This window comes from Heterodontus francisci, chromosome 9 (assembly GCF_036365525.1).
Source record: "Heterodontus francisci isolate sHetFra1 chromosome 9, sHetFra1.hap1, whole genome shotgun sequence".
In the NCBI taxonomy this organism is placed as follows: Eukaryota; Metazoa; Chordata; class Chondrichthyes; order Heterodontiformes; family Heterodontidae; genus Heterodontus; species Heterodontus francisci.
Genome location: NC_090379.1, coordinates 75,990,398 through 76,014,230, shown reverse-complemented (window position 1 = coordinate 76,014,230; position 23,833 = coordinate 75,990,398). Strand labels below are relative to the sequence as shown.

At 41.2% G+C, this 23,833-nt stretch overlaps 1 protein-coding gene across 3 annotated transcripts in view; it reads right to left on the bottom strand.

Annotated features, from left to right (window-relative positions):
• The window catches only part of heatr5a (HEAT repeat containing 5a), a 117,740-nt gene extending 98,633 nt beyond the window's left edge, over nt 1-19,107 (bottom strand). The window contains exons 1-7 of one of the 3 annotated variants that reach the window (XM_068039346.1): nt 18,796-19,107; nt 12,802-13,015; nt 8,975-9,186; nt 4,934-5,042; nt 4,485-4,634; nt 2,903-3,074; nt 1,151-1,308 (exon numbers count right to left, since the gene is read on the bottom strand). In XM_068039346.1, the coding sequence (XP_067895447.1) occupies nt 1,151-1,308; nt 2,903-3,074; nt 4,485-4,634; nt 4,934-5,042; nt 8,975-9,186; nt 12,802-12,927 (927 nt within the window). In that variant the 5' untranslated portion in view covers nt 12,928-13,015; nt 18,796-19,107. Of the gene's footprint in view, nt 1-1,150; nt 1,309-2,902; nt 3,075-4,484; nt 4,635-4,933; nt 5,043-8,974; nt 9,187-12,801; nt 13,016-18,795 lie in introns of those variants that run through there. The other 2 variants (XM_068039347.1, XM_068039348.1) reach the window with 2 other exon arrangements.
• Nucleotides 19,108-23,833: the final 4,726 nt, after the last annotated feature.

The following is a 23,833-nucleotide window of genomic DNA, read 5'->3' as shown; positions in this document are numbered from 1 at the left end:
CAGCAAAACCTGGGAAACATTCAGATTTGCGCTGATAAGGGGCAAGTTATATTCGCGCCACATAAGTGCCAGGCAATAACCATCTCCAACAAGGAAGAATCTAATCATCTCTCCATGACATTCAATGGCATTACCATTGCTGAATCCCCCACTATCAACATCCTGGGGGTTACAATTGACCAGAAACTGAACTGGACCAGCCATATAAATACTGTGGCTACAAGAGCAGGTCAGAGGCTGGGAATTCTGTGCGAAGTAACTCACCTCCTGACGCCCCAAGGCCTGTCCAACAGCTACAAGTTAGGAGTGTGATGAAAAACTCTCCACTTGCCTGGACGAGTGCAGCTCCAACACTCAAGACACGCGACACCATCAAGGACAAAGCTGCCCAGTTGATTGGCACCCCATCCACCATTCACTCCCTCCACCACCAGCACACAGTGACAGCAGTGTGTACCATCTACAAGATGTACTGCAGCAACCCACCTTGGCCTCTTTGACAGCACCTTCCAAACCTGTGACCTCTACCACCTAGAAGGACAAGGGCAGCAGATGCATGGGAACACCACCACCACCTGCAAGTTCCCCTCCACGCCACACACCAGCCTGACTTGCAACTACATCGCGGTTCCTTCACTGTCGCTGGGTCAAAATCCTGGAAATCCTTTCCTAACAGCACTGTGGATGCACCTACACCACATGGACTGCAGCAGTTCAAAGCAGCAGCTCACCACCACCTTCTCAAGGGCAATTAGGGATGGGCAAAAATGTTGGCCTAGCCAGCGAATCCCACATCCCATGAAAGAAAAAAAAATTTGTCAAGTGTACCATTAGTACAACACACCACACAGCAAATGAGCATTTTACTCCAAAATGAGGAGGAAGGTTGCCTGCAAACAGCAAAATGATAGAACATTCCAGGTTTAAGACAATAGTATGTCAAAAACAAAGCATCACTCAAATATTTAAAAGTATTCCAGAGATTTCGATATAACATTTATCAAGCACCAACCTCATTTGATTCTTTGATAAATAAAAGTGCAGCTAAAAGATCACTCCGCTCATTGTTTCTCAAAGGCAAAACTCAAATGTCATAGAGTCAGAGTTATACAGCACAGAAATAGGCCCTTCGGCCCATGTCATTTCTCACCTGAGTTACTCCAATCCTAATATCCCGGTTAACAGAGCTACCTCCTTTCAACATCTCTCCACTGACACGCAAGAACCCACTGCCTCCTCGCAGGAAGCCAGTAGCCAGCAAGTCCATTGCTTCCTCCAGTGAGGTTTTACGAACAACCTGCCTCACACCTGAGAGAAAAAGGAACAATTGATGTCAATTAGAAAGCACTGAACTCTGTTGTGTTACAGTGTCATATTGCAGAGGTTTTTCCAATATATTTTTAACTCACTAATTAGTCTACTTATAGGGAAGATTGAATCTATGATATTAAAAGAGGCGCAATGCAAACTTTCAGCGAAAACATGCTGATCAGTATTAAGAAACCAGGATTCAAATCCTAGTTTCATGTAATCCAAGAAAAATTGAGTAGCTCGGTTAAGTGAGTGCCAAACAGGCCCAGAAAGTCCTGAGCCTGAATCCCAGCAGTGTTCATTTAACTTTTAAATTCATATGAAGTGGATGAAATGAATGGCACATGTGGGGAAAAAAAGGTCAATGAGCACATAGACATTTTTCCAGGGAGTAAATATCCAATCAAAGCTGGATTATTGGACACAATCCCAAGTACAGATTAAGTGCGCATCAGGAAGGAACAATGACTGGGATTCTTCTTCATTGATATGGTCCACTTAATGTAGGAAAATGTCCCAAGGTACTTCATTGAAAGCATAGAGACAAAAATGGATGCAGAGCCAAAGAAAGATATTGGGTAGCTGCAGGAGGAGGGGTTGACCAAAAATTTCTTCAAAGAGATGGCTTTTATGGAGGGGATCAAGGGAGAAGAGGGTGAAGCGGTGGAGAGCTTTAGGGGAGGAATTCCAGAGCATGGGGCCGAAACAGCTGAAGGCATGGCTACTAATGGTGGGATGAAGTGGGTATTGCACAAGAGGTTAGGATTGGAGGACAGGAGGGTTCTGGAGGGCTGATGAAGGTTGCAGAGATAGAGTTCAGCCAGGTCTTGAAGTGATTTTAAATGCAAGAATTATAATTGTAAAACCCAGAGGCACTGGGGTACTGGGAGACAACATATTTCAGTGAGGCTAAGAGGAATGGTGAGTGGGACTTGGCATGGGAACATGGGACAAGCAGAAGATTACTGGCCAGGAAAGCACTGAAATGGTCATGTCCAGCAGTGGTAAAGATATGGATGGCTACGTTTGCGGCTGAGGAAGGCAAAGTTATGTAAGCAGAAGATGACGATTACAATTACAGAACAGTACTGACAGAAGCTCCAAGGAGGCCCAGGACATGTTACGACACGGGGTGTAAGCTGCATGATCCAAAAGACCTGGCTGGGATAAATAACGGTTAAACTGTATAAAATTTTTAATACTTCTACAGAATTCAAAACTTCATTTTAACATATTTCTGAGTTAAACACCCAGTTTAAAAAGTTAGACATAGCTTGTTAAAAAAAGGGGCACAGCAGGCAGAGAGATGCATAGTGTGTGACTGAAGTTGAACAGTTAGATAAACCAATTTTTAGAAAATGTTTTGCCTGGACTACTTCCGGTTTAAAGACGCATGTTCTGCATCTTCACAAAAATCACTGCTGGCATAATTTCAGGAATAGTCCATTTATCAGATACAATTATCTAGAAATAAACACTAAATCTGTTATCTTGTTACAGTTACCTCTATATTGAAATGATACTTCAAAATCCAAATTGGTTTAAAAAAAAATGATTTAAAAAATTCCATCTGCCTGAGTTTAGCACCTACCTGGGCCCTGCTTAGGCACCACAGCTGTAGCCAGAATAGCACCCAGCAATTTTGAAACGGACACACGTACATCATAATTAGAACCTTCAAAAGCTTTGAAGCAAAGCGTAGCAACATTCTCTAGTTCTGTGGTCCACATAAACACAGCTTCATTTTGAAGTTCCAAAAGGCACTAAAAACAAAAATATTACAATTTTCTCTGAATTCACATTGTGGCAATCATGGTAATGAGTGTACTGGGAGCCAGAAAGCACCACTGAAATACTATGCACTAATTTTACTAACAAAATATTCTTGTAAACGATTCAATGTCAATGCATAACTTCACCCTATCTCAAAACATTGTTAAACATTGTGAAATATCTGTCCTTTTTAAAAAGTAACTGCTATTCAATAATTCTTTTTCTAAAGCAGGAATTGCACAAGATCAGTTAAGACACAGTATGCAGCTCAGGAACTCATCCTCTCGCACAAAAAATGCATGTCTGAACGTGAAGGTGAGGTAGGGTTGTGGGGAGTGAAACAAGGAGATAGGATGGTGAAAAGCACAGTGGAAGCAGGATCTAATAGGAGGGTACAGACCCTCAAAAAACTGTGATCACTTTTATCAGCATCTTGTCAGCCACCACTCATTACCATGTTTTATGATTTTAAATTCCTATGGTGCAAAAAAGCACCAATAATGTTCTTGCACACCTCGTGGTAAAAGGCTACAAATACAGCATGGGCGGGGGTCCAGAAGCAGGTGATCGGCCTGTCCTTTGCCTAACCAGGTGAGGCTAATGTAACATTAGGTATGAGAAAAATACACAGAAATACTTTGAGGTTACAACATGGAAAGAGACCTTCAGCCGAATCAGTCTTTGTTAATATCCATCCTCCACAAGTGCAAATGGATCGAATCCTTCTTCCCATATCCAGGTAACACCTTCTACTTCATCCACACATCCAATTTAATCTTGAATGCTGACATAATTTCTATCTTAACCACTAATCCGAGAAGTGAATTCCACAGCCGCTTGTGTGAATAAGTTTCTCCTGCCCTGTGTTATCAATGTCTTGCATTAAATTTTTTAACCTACGAAAACTCGTTCTTGACCCCCTCAACTACTGGGAGCAGTCTTCTTCAAATAACCATAGTCCATCCTTTCATAATTTCAAATACTATATTATCCCATTATCTGTGTTGGTTTAACAAATGATGCAGTTTTCAAGCATTTCTTCATATTTATATTTCCTCATACTAGGTGGCATCCGAATGACTCTGCTTTATACCCTCAGCATGCTTCATGTAAGTGTGGAGTCACACAAGTCTTGCTGACTTTTTGCATAGGTTCCTCATTACCTCTTCTGATAAAACCTAGAATTCAATTAGCTTTTTGTAAATAGAAAAGCTGAAATGTCTATGTATCAAAATGTCTCTGAGAAGTGTTTCTATGATACATATAGGACAGAAAGGAAAGTGAAAAAAGGCCAACAGACAATTGCCAACTTTGTTTTTTTAAACAAACCGTAGTATGGCCTCATTTTTCCGTTCAAATGTGACAAAGTAAATAAACACTAAAAATTGAGAAAAGTATACCTTTGCTGCAGCACAACGAACAGCCATTGATCGATCTGCTAAGCATGAGCGAGCAGCTTTGTAGATATCTCTGTGACATGGTGCAGCAGTAGCTCCTTGTCCAGAAAGCACCTTCTGCAAACTCAGCATAATCTCATAGCGTCCTTGGGACTAGGTTACAAATCATGCCAGAGACTGATGTTAAAGATTCATTCATGTCAGTATGATACTATAATACAGCTTCAATAGCTACAAACCAGTAAGCTTGCCAACTTGTATCGAGGCTCAGCACTCTCCTGCATCATTTAGCACAATAATCAATACATGAAGCTTGTAATTATCTGTGTATAAAGGATTGGTCATATATCAAAACAAGTGAATTTATTTCTATTAACCCACCGCTATCCATATTTACTTTGAAATAGATTTTCTAGATTGTTGAAAAGATCCTGATGGGAAGCCTTTCTTACCTCAGCACTTTTCATAGCTTTCAGCAAGTTCCCCACAGTATCCATGTATGCATTCCCCAACATTCTCCCCAGCTGCTCATACAAGGCCCCCAAACAAGCAACTGCAGCCCTGTAAAACAAGGCCAATGAACTGAATGAACTACATGCATTTAAACACAAATACTCTATTCAAACGAAAACTGCTGTATGCTGGAAATCTGAAACAAACAGAGAAAGTGCTCTATGGAGAAAGAAAGAGAAGGGTTCGGATGAAAGCTCATCAACTTGAAATGGAAACTCTGATGCTGCCTGATCTGCTGAGTGTTTCCAACATTTCCTGTTTTTATTTCAGTTTGAAGACATAATTGATGATCTTTATCACATCTGAAGAAACAGATTAGATTGCCACTGAAATAATTGACCTGGCTTGTCAAAGAAAACCACAGATAAGATGCAAAATTAAAAGCTAAAATTACCTAAACAATCTGAGTTAGTGAAAGAACTTCAGAGGACGGGAGGTCAATGGACAAATTTCTGAGCACAACATAACAGTGGATCATTTCGAATTTTTGATCATTATTAAGCAGAAGCCAAAAGAAGGCACAAAGCGAAGCAAATTCTTCCCAAAGAATGGCATTCTACTGAATTGTTTAAAGGAAGATATCAAAGTGCAATTGTACATTCAAGTACCAGTATACAATGCCATGGACTAGTGACATTTCAAAAAACAAAGAACAGTACAGCACAGGAACAGGCCATTCGGCCCTCCAAGCCTGCGCCGATCTTGATGCCTGCCTAAACTAAAACCTTCTGCACTTCCAGGGACCATTTCCCTCTAGTCCCATCCTATTCATGCATTTGTCAAGATGCCTCTTAAACGTCATTATCGTACCTGCTTCCACCATCTCCCCCGGCAGCAAGTTCCAAGCACTCACCACCCTCTGTGTAAAGAACTTGCCTCGCACATCCCCTCTAAAATTTGCCCCTCACCTTAAACCTAAGTCCCCTAGTAACTGACTCTTCCACCCTTGGAAAAAGTTTCTGACTATCCACTCTGTCCATGCCACTCATAACTTTGTTCATGTTGCCCCTCCACCTCCGTCGTTCCAGTGAAAACAATCAGAGTTTATCCAACCTCTCCTCATAGCTAATGCCCTCCAGACCAGGCAACATCCTGGTAAACCTCTTCTGTAACCTCTCCAAAGCCTCCACGTCCTTCTGGTAGTATGGCGACCAGAATTGCACGCAATATTCTAAGTGCGGCCTAAGGTTCTGTACAGCTGCAGCATGACTTGCCAATTTTTATACTCTGTGCCCCGACCGATGAAGACAAGCATGCCGTATGCCTTCTTGACTACCTTATCCACCTGTGTTGCCACTTTCAGTGAACTGTGGACCTGTACGCCAAGATCTCTCTGCCTGTCAATACTCCTAAGGGTTCTGCCATTTACTGTATAATTCCCACCTGCATTAGACCTTCCAAAATGCATTACCTCACATTTGTCCGGATTAAACTCCATCTGCCATTTCTCTGCTCAAGTCTCCAACCGATCTATATCCTGCTGTAAACTCTTGACAATCCTCATCACTATCCACAACTCCAACAACCTTTGTGTCGTCCGCAAACTTACTAATCAGACCAGCTACATTTTCCTCCAAATCATTTATATATACTACAAACAGCAAAGGTCCCAGCACTGATTCCTGCGGAACACCACTAGTCACATTCCTCCATTCAGAAAAGCACCCTTCCACTGCTACCCTCTGTCTTCTATGACCGAGCCAGTTCTGTATACATCTTGCCAGCTCACCTCTGATCCCGTGTGACTTCACCTTTTGTACCAGTCTGCCATGAGGGACCTTGTCAAAGGCTTTACTGAAGTCCATATAGATAACATCCACTGCCCTTGCTTCATCAATCATCTTTGTCACTTCCTCAAAAAACTCAATCAAATTAGTAAGACACGACCTCCCCTTCACAAAACCATGCTGCCTCTCGCTAATAAGTTCGTTTGTTTCCAAATAGGAGTAAATCCTGTCCCGAAGAATCCTCTCTAAATTTCCCTACCACTGACGTAAGTCTCACCGGCCTATAATTTCCTGGATTATCCTTGCTATCCTTCTTAAACAAAGGAACAACATTGGCTATTCTCCAGTCTTCTGGGACCTCACCTGTAGCAAATGAGGATGCAAAGATTTCTGTCAAGGCCCCAGCAATTTCTTCCCTTGCCTCTCTTAGTATTCTGGGGTAGATCCCATCAGGCCCTGGGGACTTATCTACCTTAATGCTTTGCAAGACATCCAACATATCCTCCTTTTTCATAATGAGATGACCGAGACTATCTACACTCCCTTCCCTAGGCTCATCATCCACCAAGTCCTTCTCTTTGGTGAATACTGATGCAAAGTACTCATTTAGTACCTCGCCCATTTCCTCTGGCTCCACACATAGATTCCCTTCTCTGTCCTTGAGTGGGCCAACCCTTTCCCTAGTTACCCTCTTGCTCTTTAGATACGTATAAAAAGCCTTGGGATTATCCTTAATCCTGTTGCCAATGACTTTTCATGACCCCTTTTAGCCCTCCTGACTCCTTGCTTAAGTTCCTTCCTACTGTCTTTATATTCCTCAAGTGCTTCATCTGTTCCTAGCCTTCCAGCCCTCACAAATGCTTCCTTTTTCTTTTTGACTAGGCTCACAATATCCCGCGTTATCCAAGGTTCCCGAAACTTGCCAAACTTATCCTTCTTCCTCACAGGAACATGCCGGTCCTGGATTCTAATCAACTGACATTTGAAAGACTCCCACATGTCAGATGCTGATTTACCCTCAAATAGACGCTCCCAATCTAAATTCTTCAGTTCCTGCCTAATATTGTTATAATTAGCCTTCCCCCAATTTAGCACCTTCACCCGAGGACTACTCTTATCCTTATCCACAAGTACCTTAAAACTTATGGAATTATGGTCACTGTTCCCGAAATGCTCCCCTACTGAAACTTCGACCACCTGGCCGGGCTCATTCCCCAATACCAGGTCCAGTACGGCCCCATCCCTAGTTGGACTATCTACATATTGTTTCAAGAAGCCCTCCTGGATGCTCCTTACAAATTCTGCCCCATCCAAGCCCCTAGCACTAAGGGAGTCCCAGTCAATATTGGGGAAGTTAAAATCACCCACCACTATAACCCTGTTACCTTTACATCTTTCCAAAATCTGTCTTCATATCTGCTCCTCTACCTCCCGCTGGCTGTTGGGAGGCCTGTAGAAAACCCCCAACATCGTGACTGCACCCTTCCTATTCCTGAGCTCCACCCATATTGCCTCGCTGCACGACCCCTCCGAGGTGTCCTCCCGCAGTACAGCTGTGACACTCTCCTTAACAAGTAATGCAACTCCCCCATCCCCTTTTACATCCCCCTCTATCCTGCCTGAAGCTTCTAAATCCTGGAACAATTAGCTGCCAATCCTGTCCTTCCCTCAACCAAGTCTCTGTAATAGCAACAACATCATAGTTCCAAGTACTAATCCAAGCTCTAAGTTCATCTACCTTACCTGTTATACTTCTCGCATTGAAACAAATGCACTTCAGACCACCAGTCCCGCTGTGCTCCGCAACATCTCCCTGCCTGCTCTTCCTCTTAGTCTTACTGGCCTTATTTACTCGTTCCCCCTAATTTATTTCACTTGCTGTCCTACTGCTCTGGTTCCCACTTCCCTGCCACATTAGTTTAAACCCTCCCGTTGTACTGCTGCATGAAGTGCCATGTGGAGGCCTGACATCTCCCAAGAGGCGTGGAAAAAAAAGACAAGTGAGTCCCCATAAGGCCACTCTTATGCAACTTCTGGCAGTTAGTTGCCAGCAGTATTAGTAGCGGCTTGGGAAGCATCCACTCCCTCAAAAATGAAAAGCGAAAGGAACAGCAACAAGATAACAGAACTGCAGGAAAATAGATGACCTCAGCGTACATAGTCGAAAAGAAATCTACATTATCAATTTCTAGCCATTCCAATTTTCCATCATTTGTCATAATCTTGATTTTTTTTGGAAAAAGAATCACTTACAGTTTAGTAGGTAGGTAACTTGGTGAGTCATCCTTACTCCTGATGATTTCATTGCACTTGTCGATAGTTTGATACACAGAGAATGTGTCACCAACGCAATACAGCAAGGCCAGATTCTTAGCAATTAGATTACGGGCAGGTGGGCCTGGTGAGCTCTCTAACAAGGCTATGAGCTGCTGCACAAGCTTCTTCTGCTTCTCTTTAATATCATCCTGCCAAGAAAAGATTCTCAGTAGCAAAGTGAACTTTAATAACTCTTGACCAGAAAGACACACAAACTTTTATCTATATAGCACTTTAACACACCTCTCAGACTTCCAGAGTGTTTCATTCAAAATGAATGACTAAGTGCAGTGTTGTTATGCAATCAGACCATACAGCCATTCTGCACCTACAAAGATTCTGCAGAGCCATGAAATTCCTCAACCACATCCTCACCTTCACCCTTAGTCTTCTCATCTCCATTAAAACTATTATACTCTCTCACTCTGGCTGTTACTCTGGTACGGCCCTCATCTTCCGCTTTAAGTCCAAGGGATGCAGACTTGAACTGAAATGGCGGACAACTGGTTTAACCATTCACCGCTACGTAAAACACTATCAGGTCCTGTTCACATTTGCTAAAACTGTTCACTATTTCAGGATCATCCTGGAATGCAAAGATAACCTTGGCTTCTTTTCTCTACTGCAAACTGTCTTTTTAAACTCCTCTCCCATCACATTGTTGGAGGTGAGGGTGGACAAATGCAAGGAGCTCATGGACCTCCACAACAACTGCACTTCTGGTATGCGTGACAATGTTCTGTTAAGATTTTAAGTTTGAAATATGCGTTTTCGAATTGTGTTGTTAGTGTTTTGCGTTGTTTAACTCCTGTACAGTAAAGTTTGTTGTTTAAAACCTGAAATCTTGTGGCATAATTCTTTCAGTAACAAGGGGTGGCGCAGTGGTTAGCACCGCAGCCTCACAGCTCCAGGGACCCGGGTTCGATTCTGGGTACTGTCTGTGCTGAGTTTGCAAGTTCTCCCTGTGTCTGCGTGGGTTTTCTCCGGGTGCTCCGGTTTCCTCCCACATCCAAAGACTTGCAGGTGATAGGTAAATTGGCTGTTACAAATTGCCCCTAGTGTAGGTAGGTGATAGGGAATATAAAATTACTGTAGGGTTAGTATAAATGGACGGTTGTTGGTCGGCCCAGACTCGGTGGGCCGAAGGGCCCGTTTCAGTGCTGTATCTCTAAATAAAAAAAAACTGGGAATTCGACTTTCTCTTTAAAAGTTAATGGTCCCTAAAGGGATTGTAACATATTGGAGGCTCCTGGCGGTATTTCGTATCCACAGATTGAGACGGGTATGCTGGGATTTGCTAAAGTTTAAGTGAACAAGTTTCCACAGTGACTTTTACTGTACTTATTGAGAAGCAGAATGGTTTTGTCAATTGCTAAGACTGTTCTGGGACAGGCAGATTTATCCCCGAGTGTTTTGTAACTATCAACAGTTAAGCTGATGACATTAGCAGAAGAGTTGAAGGTAGAGTCAATAGCAGGGGCTAAAAAAGCAGAAGTAGTGTACACTTTCGCACATGTGGAATTTGAAGAGGGAAGGGTTAACCCAGATAAAACACAGATTGAGTTAGCTAGGACTGAGTTGCAAATGAAACAACTTGAATTGGAAAAGAAAATAAAGCAATTCGAAAAACAAAAATTTGAATTGGAGGCTCAAAGAGAAAGGGAAGCGAGACAATTTGAATTGGAAAGAGAAAGGTTTTGTTTACATGGACAGTGAATAACTGGTAGTTTGGATGATGATTTGAGTTTCACTCAATGTTTTGATTTAACAAAGAATGTTCGCCTCGTGCCTAAATTCAGTGAAGAAGGGATTGAAAGGTATTTTGTCTCATTTGAGAAAATTGCTACAAGGCGAGCTTGGCCACGAGAAACATGGACTATTCTTTTACAAAGTGCCTTAATGGGAAAAGCATGTTTATTCAAGCCTTTGAGAGGAATAATTTTTAGATTATGCGACAATTAAAAATGCTGTACTTAACGCATATGAGTTGGTTCCAGAAAGTAATCAATTAAAATTTTAAAATTTGAGGAAGACACAGAATCAAACTTGTGTAGAATTTGCTAGAGATAAAGAAATGATTTTTTACCATTGGCATTGTTCAACGAAAATTGTGTAGAATTTTGGAAATGTGAGACGGGTGTTAATGGAGAAATTTAAAAATAGCGTTCCAGCAGGTATTCGGACATACCTCGAAGAACGTAAACTTTCTAATATAAGAGATGCTGCTGTTTTCGCTGATGTTTATGATTTATCTCAAACAGCCAGGGGACAGTAGACAGGAGTTGGAAGGATAGACAGAATGATATTGAACAGGTTTCTGAGTACAAAGAAGGGGGTAGCAAAAATGAGAAGACAGATGCTCCTCAAAGTGGTAAAAAAGATAGTAGACAGGATAAGAGTGAATCAACAAGACCAACAAGTTTTCATTGCAACAAAAACAAGAAATGCTGGAATCACTCAGCAGGTCTGGCAGCATCTGTGGAAAGAGAAGCAGAGTTAACGTTTCGGGTCAGTGACCCTTCTTAGTTTTCATTGCACTTACATTTCAGACCTTATGACAGTGTGTTGGAAGTTAAAACCAAAAGCTGTAGCTTTAGTGAGTGTGGGTAATGGTTCTTCAAAGTATCTGTCACCAAAGTGTGAGACTGATGAAAAATTAGTACCATCTAACGCATTTACAATGGGTGCAAATAGGGGCGTTGAAGATTATGAGGGCTTCATATTTGAAGGTGAAGTCACTCCATTTTGGTCTAAGGAAAGACTCAGAAAGGTTGTTATCCTGAGAGATACTGGATCAGCTCAGAGCTCAACATTAGGAAAAGTTTTAGGCTTTTCTTCAAAGACTTCTCTGAATAAAAATGTATTGATACGGGGTATCGATGGGAATTGTGTGCCCATCCCATTGTCTAGAGTGAATTTAAACTGCGATTTGATAAAGGGATCTGTTATTGTTGGTGTCAAACTTTGCTTGATAATGCCAGTGAAGCACCTTGGGATGTTTTAGTACATTAAAGATGAATTACAAATAGACATTGCTCTGTTGTTGAAATGGATGACCAGATAATGAAGGAGGAATGTTGGCTAGAATCCCAGGAGATATTCCCTATTCTTCAATATGCCAAGGAACCTTCAATATCGACCTGAACTACCACAATAGGCAGAGAGCAGCAGGCAGTTTAATGCATCATCCAAAACACAGCAACTCCAATGTGCTCAAGTCCTTAACACTGCTCATTTCAGTAGTCGGTTTACTTCCCTTTAAAAACACACTTCCTCAGCCCCATTCTCCCCAATCAAAAATTGAAGTAAAAGGTGGGGGTGGGTGACATATCATACCTCCAAAGGGCACTACCTAAATGCAAGTTGTCATCACCATCTTTTTTTATGAGACATTAAGTGTGACAGGCCTACTAGCTCAGATGAAGGGAAGAAATCAAATGGCAGTATTTCAAGAGCAGGGAAGTGTCCCAGTATTCTGGCCAGCATTCCTCCCTGAACCACCACTACTAAAACCAGATTATTCGGTTATTTACCCAATTGTTGTTTGTGGAATTTTACTGTGCAACAGGCTGCGACTTTGTCTACATGATAGAGGCGACAGAGGATGAACTTCAAATTGGTTAATTAGGCATTTTCAGATATTGACGTCCAAACTGCTTCATAAATGCAAACTTCTACGAATGCAAATTTGTACATATTCAGACAAAAGAACATTGCATAACAAAAACATTTTCGCAGCTTTTAAAACTTGCTTAACCTTTTACCTTACTGGCAGCCAACAGAAGTTTCTGTAAGAATCGAAGCCATTCAAAAACAAACTCTGGTTTCTTTGATTCGCTCAGTTGACTATAAAGCTCCTCATTTAACAGCAGGCCATGTGCCTGTTCCATGCCTCTGGCAGACTTTTCTTCCAATAGTCACTGAAACTTCACAAATGACAATGAATGCAAACTGAAAGTCCTGGCATCCTTTCCGTTGCTGCAACACAAACACAAGAAAACTATTCACAGTCTGGGCCCATCACATCAACTGGTTCAAGAATAAATCAATACAAAATTATTTTCCATTTCAAGGTTAAACAATGTTAGAAAAATCTTCAAGAATTTACATTATATAAGGAGCACACCTCAAAGAGCCTCAGCATGAATTCATTTTATTTCATCTGCAGAACCAAATTTCAAGTTGTTTTCTCCCAGTTATTAGTAAATGGGAACTTTTATGCTAACTTATCAATATACTAGCATCTCTCTCATATGCTCGCATATTTAATACGTTGCTTTATAAGGAAAAATGTTAATCAATATAATGAATTGTTTGTTATCTGTGTAAGAGAAAATCATGCCTCTTTAAAGCCACAAAGTTGTTAAGTAATCACAACTTCAACTCAGTTTAATTGTTTGGTGAGGGAACTTTGGAGATTGAGGTCAGAGTTCAATTGTTTTTTAGGCTGGAAGTCACGAACCACGATGAAATTACCAGTTTCTCTCTTCCACTTTCCCTCCAAAGTAAGATTTCTGAGGTTGTTTATGCAATTGTTTCAAGATATCCTAACTAAGCTTATAACCTATTTTCTGTTGGTGAGGAAGTTTCTGTGCGCATTCCAAATGACATGTCTTTTTTAAAGATTGCTGGAAAAAAGTATGCATATAAACCAATCAGCTGCAAGAAATATGGACTTTGATACACATGCATAAATACAGTTTTTGTTATATGATGATCTTCGCAATTTTAAATACATGCTGACTGTTGAAATTTAGTATGTGGAGATTTTATTGATCTTATGCCTGCCCTGATGCAAGGCTCCGTTCTGCTTATGAAATAAACTCTTAACACTAAATAAAGAATGCTAAAAATGTCTAGATGGGCGAGGATTGAAGAGTTCGTCAACAAGTCCATTGCCCTCCAGTTTATTCAGAAAGTGCTGAATCAACTGTATTTATTTCAAGAATGATTCAAGAACAACTGATGTCCAATGTTTTTAGTGCAATCATACACAAAACTAAAACAAAGATTCATTTCCCAAGGCGGCCAAATTTAAATTGTTTTTGTTCAAAATTATGTTGCATTAACCTAAAATTTTGATCCATCTTTTAAATAATTCAGTTGAAATTCACACTATGAAGAAATAAATCATATGTACCTCAAATCTGTTGCAGCTGCGAAAGTGACATTTTATCAAGGACTAAGCCTGTAAGCATGGTACTTTCATTAATACTAACCCTTACTTAACATTATTTATATCTTGAACACCCCGCCCCCCGTCTCAGTATCATTCATGATTTTACATTTAACTATATAAAATTTAAATAAACTTGATAAACTCTTCACTCACAATACACAAATAAATAAGCTATTTATATTCGACCAGTCTCACGTCATCTGAATACTTACAAGGCACAACTGTTAAATGAAATCAGGCAGCTTTCGACAAAATGTAAATGTAACCCTCCCACAATAGAGAACCCAAACCACATCCAGCTCTTAAGATAGAGCTGGAAGACAGGAAAATTACTTTTGTGAAATTATGGTATATTCAGACATTTAATGTTTAGTGCACAAGAGCTCCTTGCAAGCATCAACACAAACTATAAATCTGAAATGTAAAGTACACAAAACACTTTCAATTCAAGTTGAATCCCCTTTTAAAGTTAGCAATTGCATGATTACTTGTTTTGAGCAGCCGACTCATTAAAAAACATTACCAAGGAATATTCATTCCACCTACATAATTCAAATGCAGACTGTAAACACAGACTCTAAGTGCACTTTACCACAATGTACAGGCAAGTACCTGGCAATGGCGTAATTTCAAAAACCAAAGAAATTATGAAAGTACATTGCACATAATTAGTAACATCTGAATCAAAGATTCCAACTTTATGAAATCAGGTTACAAAGACAGGATTTTGTTGGATTGCCACTGAATGTTATTCCTTAGGTTGCTATGCACTGCTAATCTCCAACATCTGCACTTCCAAAAGTTACATATTCCACAAGGCAATTGACTGATAGAGATGATGGCACAGGAGGTACTTAAGTTACAAAAGTAAAAGGCCTGGATGTGAGTCAAATGCTTCTTCAAATAACTACAACAGCCCATTCAATTGTCCTGGCATGTGAATCTCCAAATGATTTAACTTTTCCTGCTCTGGATCATTCTTATAATGGGCACAACATGGTCTAGGTGATTAAACTGTCTTCCAGATTTAACAATGAAATGGTAATTTGTTTAATAAATCCATGAATTTACTCTGGCATTAGGTCTAGGAGCTAAAGAGACTTTTTTTCTGTAAAATATTAAAATAGTATTTTTTCATCATATTAGAGGTGAAAATCTGCTGAAACATGCATGGATTTGTTGCTACATACATGCTCTTGCATCTTACTCAAGTGCTTGCAGGACTACATAGAACATACACAAGTAGTGTAATCAAGAATGGCAATGGTGTTGGTTTAACTAAAAGAGAAGATCATTCATCTGACTGTGAAGCTGATGTGCCCAATTGTCAGGTGTTCATTTCAATTGGAGCAAGGGCAAATAGGATTTCACTGAAACAAGCATTTTTTTCTCCAACCTGTCTGAAAGACAGCAATACTCTTTCCAAACTATCAGTCATCCTGATTAGGTAATCACAAAAACAATCTTTATCTGTACAGAACTCTGTAAATAGTGCCTCATGGCAATTATATGAAATTCTCAAGGGAGGTATCAGTCATCAAAAGGATGGATCACAGGGCCAATGCAAGCTCAAATTACTGCATGGAAGAAAAGGATGCAGAGATGCAAAGAAATGCCTGAGCTGCAATGCATTCTGTGTTTTGATCATATAATTCAAATTCCCAAAAAGATAGAAATCATTTAAATGATGGATACACACTAAACAATGGATTACATATAATAAAGTGACTTGACTGATAATTGAATTTCACTGAACTATCAATGTTCCATCAGGTTTTCTACTTATACCAGGTGTCCGACTTATACCAGCTGTCCTTTGAACTGTCGGTCCAACTTTTTTTAAAAACCCGTTGATTTACTGCTTATAATTTGAGCAAGGGGAGAGCCAACTGTGCAACAGCCCCAACAAACAAATTTCTCTGCAGCACCTGTGGAAGAGCCTGTCACTCCAGAATTGGCCTTTATAGCCACTCCAGGCGCTGCTTCACAAACCACTGACCACCTCCAGGCGCGTATCCATTGTCTCTCGAGATAAGGAGGCCCAAAAGAATTTGAGCATGGGGATGGCAGCTGCAGTAATATGCAACTGGAATTATCAATTATTTATGAGCCTAAGTGCATTGTGTGGTACCACAGCATACATATGCATCCAGGATCTGCCAAATGCCCTGGTAATGCATCAAAATAAGCAGATCTCTTCAAAATGTAATCTCTGTCACTAACAGCTTGTATAGATGCACCAGTGACATCTGGTGGCAACAATAGTAACACTTTAAGGTAGATTCAGTAGGTTTCAAAGGAATGTTCACAGTTGATTCAGACCCGGAACTGTTAATCCCTTCAGCAGAAAGTATACAGGCAATACTCAAAGCATAAATCACAGCACAGGAAAAATAACTGGCTCACAAAAAAAAACAATCCAATGCCTTTTTGTAACTTTATAACTACTATGAAATCTATTTGCAGAAGGTGGTTTGGAAAAGTTTGCACAGAAGTAAATTGCCCCTAGTGTAAGTAGGTGGGAGGAGAATTGTGGGGATGTGAGAGGGAATATGGGATTAATGTAGGATTAATATAAATGGGTGGTTGATGGTCAGCACAGACTTGGTGGGCTGAAGGGCCTGTTCCGAAGAAGGGTCACTGACCCGAAACGTTAACTCTGCTTCTCTTTCCACAGATGCTGCCAGACCTGCTGAGTGATTCCAGCATTTCTTGTTTTTGTTTCAGATTTCCAGCATCCGCAGTATTTTGCTTTTATTATTATGGCCTGTTTCAGTGCTGTATCTCTCTATGAATCTAATCTAAGTTACCTACATATTAAGTTCACCAGACAATGCAGCCAGTAATGGAATATGTTTGTTGTCTTATCCGATCAGTTATGATCATGAACCTTGTGCAAAATATCTTGGTCCAGTAGATTGGAACAAATTACAAGCTTTATATTAATTTAAGAATTTCTTGCTGAGTCACATTCTATTGCTTTACTCGTCCCAAAGTTTATTTCTTTTGTCAGTGAATACATGGCCTGATGCAGTTGGAATAGATTTCAGAAATCTTGATACACAAGCATAACACATGAGCAGCACGAAGAACATACAACACGTTCCAATGAAACCTTTATTACAAACTGCAAATTATTAGTAATAAGAGGAATGGCTTATCAATATTTCTACAGCATATAAAACATTAGTTTTAATTGGTAGGGAAAATGCCATCAATTTTAAATGTGGACAACAAACTCAAAATAGAGATGTCTTATTGGTGATAATGAACTGCACAACACTCTTTCAGGAAGCAAAGCATTTTACTGAATGCACAAAATTGAAACATCAAGGTAAAACCGTTAAAATATGAATACTAATGGAATATTAAAAATAATATGCCTCTTCCTTCAAGCAGTTTCTCAGATACTTCCCAGCTTATTAGATCAGAATATAGATCCTTCCCAATGACATTCTTATTTTTACTGAGTCGTGATCAGCCCTTGCATCAACACACCAGATGCTAGAAAGCACTGTAAAATAAGTAAAATAAAACCACTTAGCCCAAGAATGCCTTTCTGCAGCAAGCTAAAGTTATGTGAGCAAAGTCCAAAACCAAATACCACTGGAATTCAACAGAGCTCATTCCTGGCAGTAACATTCCAACATTATAATCACAAGTTTGACAATAACTGCTATTTTTTTCTGGAAAACCACCTGCTACTGTAGATCATAACGTCTCAATTCACTCAATGAATCGCTAAATACATAAACAGAATGAAACACAGCATCAAAATATTTAATTACGTTCAAAATATTTTCCCACCACCCTGTAATTATTCGGTTTCTTCTTCGACCTAATTTTATTTCCACAGAACAGTTCAATGACAGACGATCTCCCTATCGTCCTCTAACCATACACGCCTCAGCTTTAGTGTTCGGCAAAATGTCACCTACTTCAGATGAAAACTCAGGTTATCAGAGCTTCTTTAATAATATGACTTGATCTACAAACAGAAGCAGATACCACTACTATGATGTGCAACACTTTAACTGCGAGTATGCATGGAATATACTTGATTTAATATTTTCTGTTTCAATGAAATATCGAAGTTTTAATTTGCAATATTTCTCAAACCGTCACTGCCACAAAATTCATAACGTCCAACCGGAAACACCTTGCAATTATTAACGCAACGATTAATCGAGACATCCACAAATATCCCAGGGTTTGCCGACAGGTTAACTTGGAATCCGACGACGCATGCAAAGGTTTGCGCCAGTCGGTACTTCAGCTCTGCAGCTTCCACTGGGGGAAGGGAGGGGGGAAACCACCGCCCGGACCCTTCGCCAGCTCCTTCGTTCATTCCAAGGCTTTAATCCACCTTCCCAGGGCAAACCCGGCTGACTTTTAATGCAAACTTTAGCCATTAGCTTAACAATAGGAAACAGACGGAGGGACGGCCGGAGCGCTCCTTTCCTCCGGCCATTTCCCAGTGGTCAAGAAGCGGGGCCCCGGTTTCCAGCTTCCCCGCATCTCAGTCCCGCTGTGACCCAGCCACTTACTCGCTCCGCCTCCTCTACCAGCCGTCACTCACCTGCACAGAGATCGACAGCTCCCTTTTGGGTAACTACTCCCCAGGCCCCTCGTTCAACAGCAGCCACTGTCCCCTGGGTTCAGACAGCTCCCTCACCTCCTCCTCGCCACAGGTGCCGTAACTATGAGCCAGGGGAGCGCCGAGGACAGCAAGCCGAACTCCGAGTAACCAAACAGTAAGCGGAAAGCCGAATGACCAGCGCAGCAAGCCGAACTCCGAGTAATCGAACAGTAAGCGGAAAGCCGAACTCCGAGTAATCGAACAGTAAGCGGAAAGCCGAATGACCAGCGCAGCAAGCCGAACTCCGAGTAACCGAACAGTAAGCGGAAAGCCGAATGACCAGTGCAGCAAGCCGAACTCCGAGTAATCGAACAGTAAGCGGAAAGCCGAATGACCAGCGCAGCAAGCCGAACTCCGAGTAACCGAACAGTAAGCGGAAAGCCGAATGACTAGCGCAGCAAGCCGAACTCCGAGTAACCGAACAGTAAGCGGAAAACCGAATGACTAGCGCAGCAAGCCGAACTCCGAGTAACCGAACAGTAAGCGGAAAGCCGAATGACTAGCGTAGTGAGCCGAACTCCGAGTAACCGAACAGTAAGCGGAAAGCCGAATGACCAGAGCAACGATTCGAAATCCGAGTAATCGAACGGCCCTGTACAAAATCAGAAAATAAGCAACGGGTTGTTGTATCATGTGTCATTCCATTGTTAGAATTTTTTTTAAAAAGCTGTTTCTGAAAATTAATTGAAAAATATATGTTTAGTCGTATTAGGCACAGAAGCTCCTCAAACCAGATGTTTGATAGCCTTTTACATTTTAGAATGTTGTAGGTCTTTTAAGATCCTAATTGACCCAAGGCTGGCAGAAGGAATGCAGAGCTATCCAGGCATCCATCCGTTGCATTTGCCAGCACAATAGTGCCTCCACTCCAATACTAATTCATTGTCGGTGGTGATAAACTGTTTTATGTATGTGCACGTTTTTCTTCAACTCAGTAAGGCTTGAGTTTCTTCTGAGACAATCTCCTGAGACTGACTTGTAGGGGTTTGCTGCATCTTGGTTCCAAAATTAAGAACTGAGCTGTTATCTACACGATCATTTACAAGATTAAGCACATGCTTGTCCCCACTTGTAAACAGTTAAGTTCTCCCTAATGGCCACAAAGCCAAGCAATGCAAAAAACTAAAATAACAAAGTGCTGGAAATACTCAGCAGGCTTGGCAGTATCTGTGGAGAGAGAAGCAGAGTTAACGTTTCAGGTCTGTGACCTTTCATCAGAACTTTATTTTAATGCAAAAACTATACTGCTAGCCCGTAGGTGGTGGCAGCCTTCAGTCTCATGCGATGATGGTTTACGCTTTGCTAGTGTTAAACATTGCCTGGTGTGGCTCAGGAGCCCCAGTCTGGCAATAGAAGTCTTTGCTGCACTTACTGCAGATGAAGGCAATGAGCTGAAAAGATGCAGGATGCGCTGGCCTCTGTTTTCTCTGGGCCCTCTTCTCAGCGAGCTGAGCTTTCTGTTTCTCCTCACCTCTTCCAATGCCCCTTCACACAATCAGCCTCCAACTATCCCAGCCATTGGCGACTGTCTCCTACTTGTCTGTTGATGTCTGCCATCTTCATATCTCGCTTGCAGGTGTCCTTGTTGCAGAGATATGGACGTCCAGCATGCTGTGACTCAGTGACCAGTTCACCATACAGAAACTCTTTGGGTATCTGGCCATCATCCATCCGATGAACATGGCCGAGCCATTGCTGACTTAATAATGAGTGTATGCTGACAGAATTAGCAATCTCCAGAACTCTGAGTTGGCGGCCTTTTCCTGCCAACAGATGCCAAGGATATATCTGACACAGCTAAGGTGGAAACTGTTCAGCCTTTTCTCCTGTCTAGTATATGTTGTCCAGGTCTCACTAGCGTCGAAGAGTGCACTGAGGACTCAGGCGTGGTAGACTTGCTGTTTGGTGTTCTCTGTCAGGTTGTTGTTGTTCCACATTCTCTTACTCAGTTTGGTTTCAGCATCAAGACACAGATTGCTGTTGATTGTGGAGCCTAGATGTGTAAAGCTATCAACACCTCCAGTGTCACATTGTCTGAAGAACAGTCACTGACCTGAAACATTAACTCTGCTTCTCTCTCCACAGATACTGCCAGACCTGCTGAGTTTTTCCAGCACATTCTGTTTTTATTTCACATTGTCAATGCTGATTGATGACGGTACAGCAACATTCTGGACCATGACATTTGTGTTCCTGATGCTGATGGTCAAACCAAACTCTTTACAAGCGTGAGAGAGTCTGTCCATTTGTCAATGAAGGTGTTCCTCAGTATGGAATGATAATGCACCATCATTAAAATAAAGAACTCTGATGAAGACTTGAACAACAAAGAACAAAGATAATTACAGCACAGGAACAGGCCCTTCGGCCCTCCAAGCCTGCGCCGATCCAGATCCTCTCTCTAAACATGTCGCCTATTTTCTAAGGTTCTGTATCTCTTTTCTTCCTGCCCATTCATGTATCTGTCTAGATACATCTTAAAAGACTCCATCGTGCCCGCATCTACCACCTCCGCTGGCAACGCGTTCCAGGTGCCCACCACCCTCTGCATAAAGAACTTTCCACGCATATCCCCCCTAAACTTTTCCCCTTTCACTTTGAACTCGTGTCCTCTAGTAATTGAAACCCCCACTCTGAGAAAAAGCCTCTTGCTATCCACCCTGTCTATACCCCTCATGATTTTGTACACCTCAATCAGGTCCCCCCTCAACCTCCGTCTTTCTAATGAAAATAATCCTAATCTACTCAACCTCTCTTCATAGCTAGCGCCCTCCATACCAGGCAACATCCTGGTGAACCTCCTCTGCACCCTCTCCAAAGCATCCACATCCTTTTGATAATGTGGCGACCAGAACTGTACGCAGTATTCCAAATGTGGCCGAACCAAAGTCCTATACAACTGTAACATGACCTGCCAACTCTTGTACTCAATGCCCCGTCCGATGAAGGAAAGCATGCCGTATGCCTTCTTGACCACTCTATTTACCTGCGTTGCCACCTTCAGGGAACAGTGGACCTGAACACCCAAATCTCTCTGGACATCAATTTTCCCCAGGACTTTTCCATTTACTGTATAGTTCACTCTTGAACTTGGTGCACTTTTGTCTTGGATCTCAGGCAGACAAGGCTGAACAGCTTTCCATTAGTTCTGGTATGTAAATACACGCCCTCGTAGATGAACTGAAGGCATATGACAGCAGCAAATAGAAGAATATGCCAAGAATGTCGGTGCCAGAAAGTAACCATGTTTGATCCCACTGCGGATCTCAAATTGTTTTGATATTGCTCAGTCATAGCTGACCTTACCTCTCATTGTCATGGAAGATGATTATTACACTGAGCAGCTTTGATGGGCAGCCAATTTTCTTCAGCAGCTTAAATAGATTACCTCTGCTCACATGGTCTAATGCCTGGGGTGAGATCGATGAAGGCAGTATATAGTGGTCTCCTTTTGTTCCTGGCATTTCTCATGCAGTAGTGGTAACCAGAATAAAATGTCAATGTGTGATATCCCATGCTGCTGTTGGCAATCATTTGGGGACAGGAGCGTGAAGAATTTTTTTTTTAAAAGTAGGATCTGTGCTACCACAAAGACAGTGGTGATACCAACTGCAACCCTAACAATACAGTATGATTTCCCATTGCCTAAACTTGCTCCCGAAGGTGTATTATATTGGAAATAAGGCACTGTCCTCAGAAAAACAGACATAAAGCTAAGTTTTAGTTCTGAGATCTCATCGTTTCATTCAGTGGTTGATCTCCTTTTGCATTGCTCATGTGCAATTGGAGAATTTGATGTCTGATAAGGACAAGGCCAGTCATGATGAGGAGAATGAGAAGCAGAAAAAATTGGGAACAAAACTAAAAAGTATTAATAAGTATTGAGAGGAGAGTTTTGCAAGGCTTCTGTCGATTTATAAAAAACAGGAGCAGAACTAAAAAGGAGTTATAATTAAGAAAAGAAACACAGACAAGAAAATACAAAAATCACAAGAGAATTTTTAAAAAATCATCTAAGACGAAATGAAAGAGAAATTCTGGGAACAGGACTTAAATTGAAACAGTAGAGTTGTAGTTAAATACGAGCATTTAATTTGGAAGTATGAAAAAAGTAAGTGGCACTGAAAAAGGCCCAAATATCTGATTTCACGTTATTTTAAACACTGAGGGGAATGAAAATGAACGCTTAAGTACAAAGTGGAAGCAGGATTTAAAAGAAAACAGCACAATAAAACTTAAAAGTACCAGCAGCAACAGGACTAAAAAAAACCCAGAAAACACAAGTTAAAAAATGTCCTGGTCAATTTTTCTACCTATTTTGTTATGAGATTACTTCTATTTCTTTTTTTTTTAAATTGACATTGATTCATCTGGAATCTTGAAGAAGCTGAACTTCATGTTTTTTTTAAAAAGGAAGGTCACCAGAAGGTTTGACCTGAGAGTAAACAGTTACTGTAAGGCACCTGTTTTCAAAGAACCCAGCAGGGGTTGTTTTGGCTTGACAAATTTTTGCAGAGGAGTGACAAGCCAAGATTTATAGATGTCACAGGACTTACTTCTGCACAGTTTTATTTTCAATTTGAACTGTTAAAAAAGCCAGTTGGTGTTTGGCCTGAAACAGAAGTTGGCTTACTGACCTGCCAGGAGATGACCAGCCCATCTTTCTCTTGAAAAGAAATCCTGCATCAAGGGTGTTCCTAGTTCCTCCTGTATTTGAAGAAAGCCTGCATGATTAAAGAACTTGCATGTCAAATGTATGCAACTGAAACCTTTGTTGCTGCCTCCCTGCTGTAAAACCCATTTGGAGCCTTCTGTAGCTGCCACCTAACGGAAACCTTCTGCAGCTGCATCTCTTGGAAGCCTACCCAAACTGATCATCCACATTGCCTGGAAAGAACTGGTTTCGGAAGATTCCATTGACAGCCGCCTATTTGCCTTTGGGACACCTCACCAAAACAAAGGACTTCCTTCCATACCT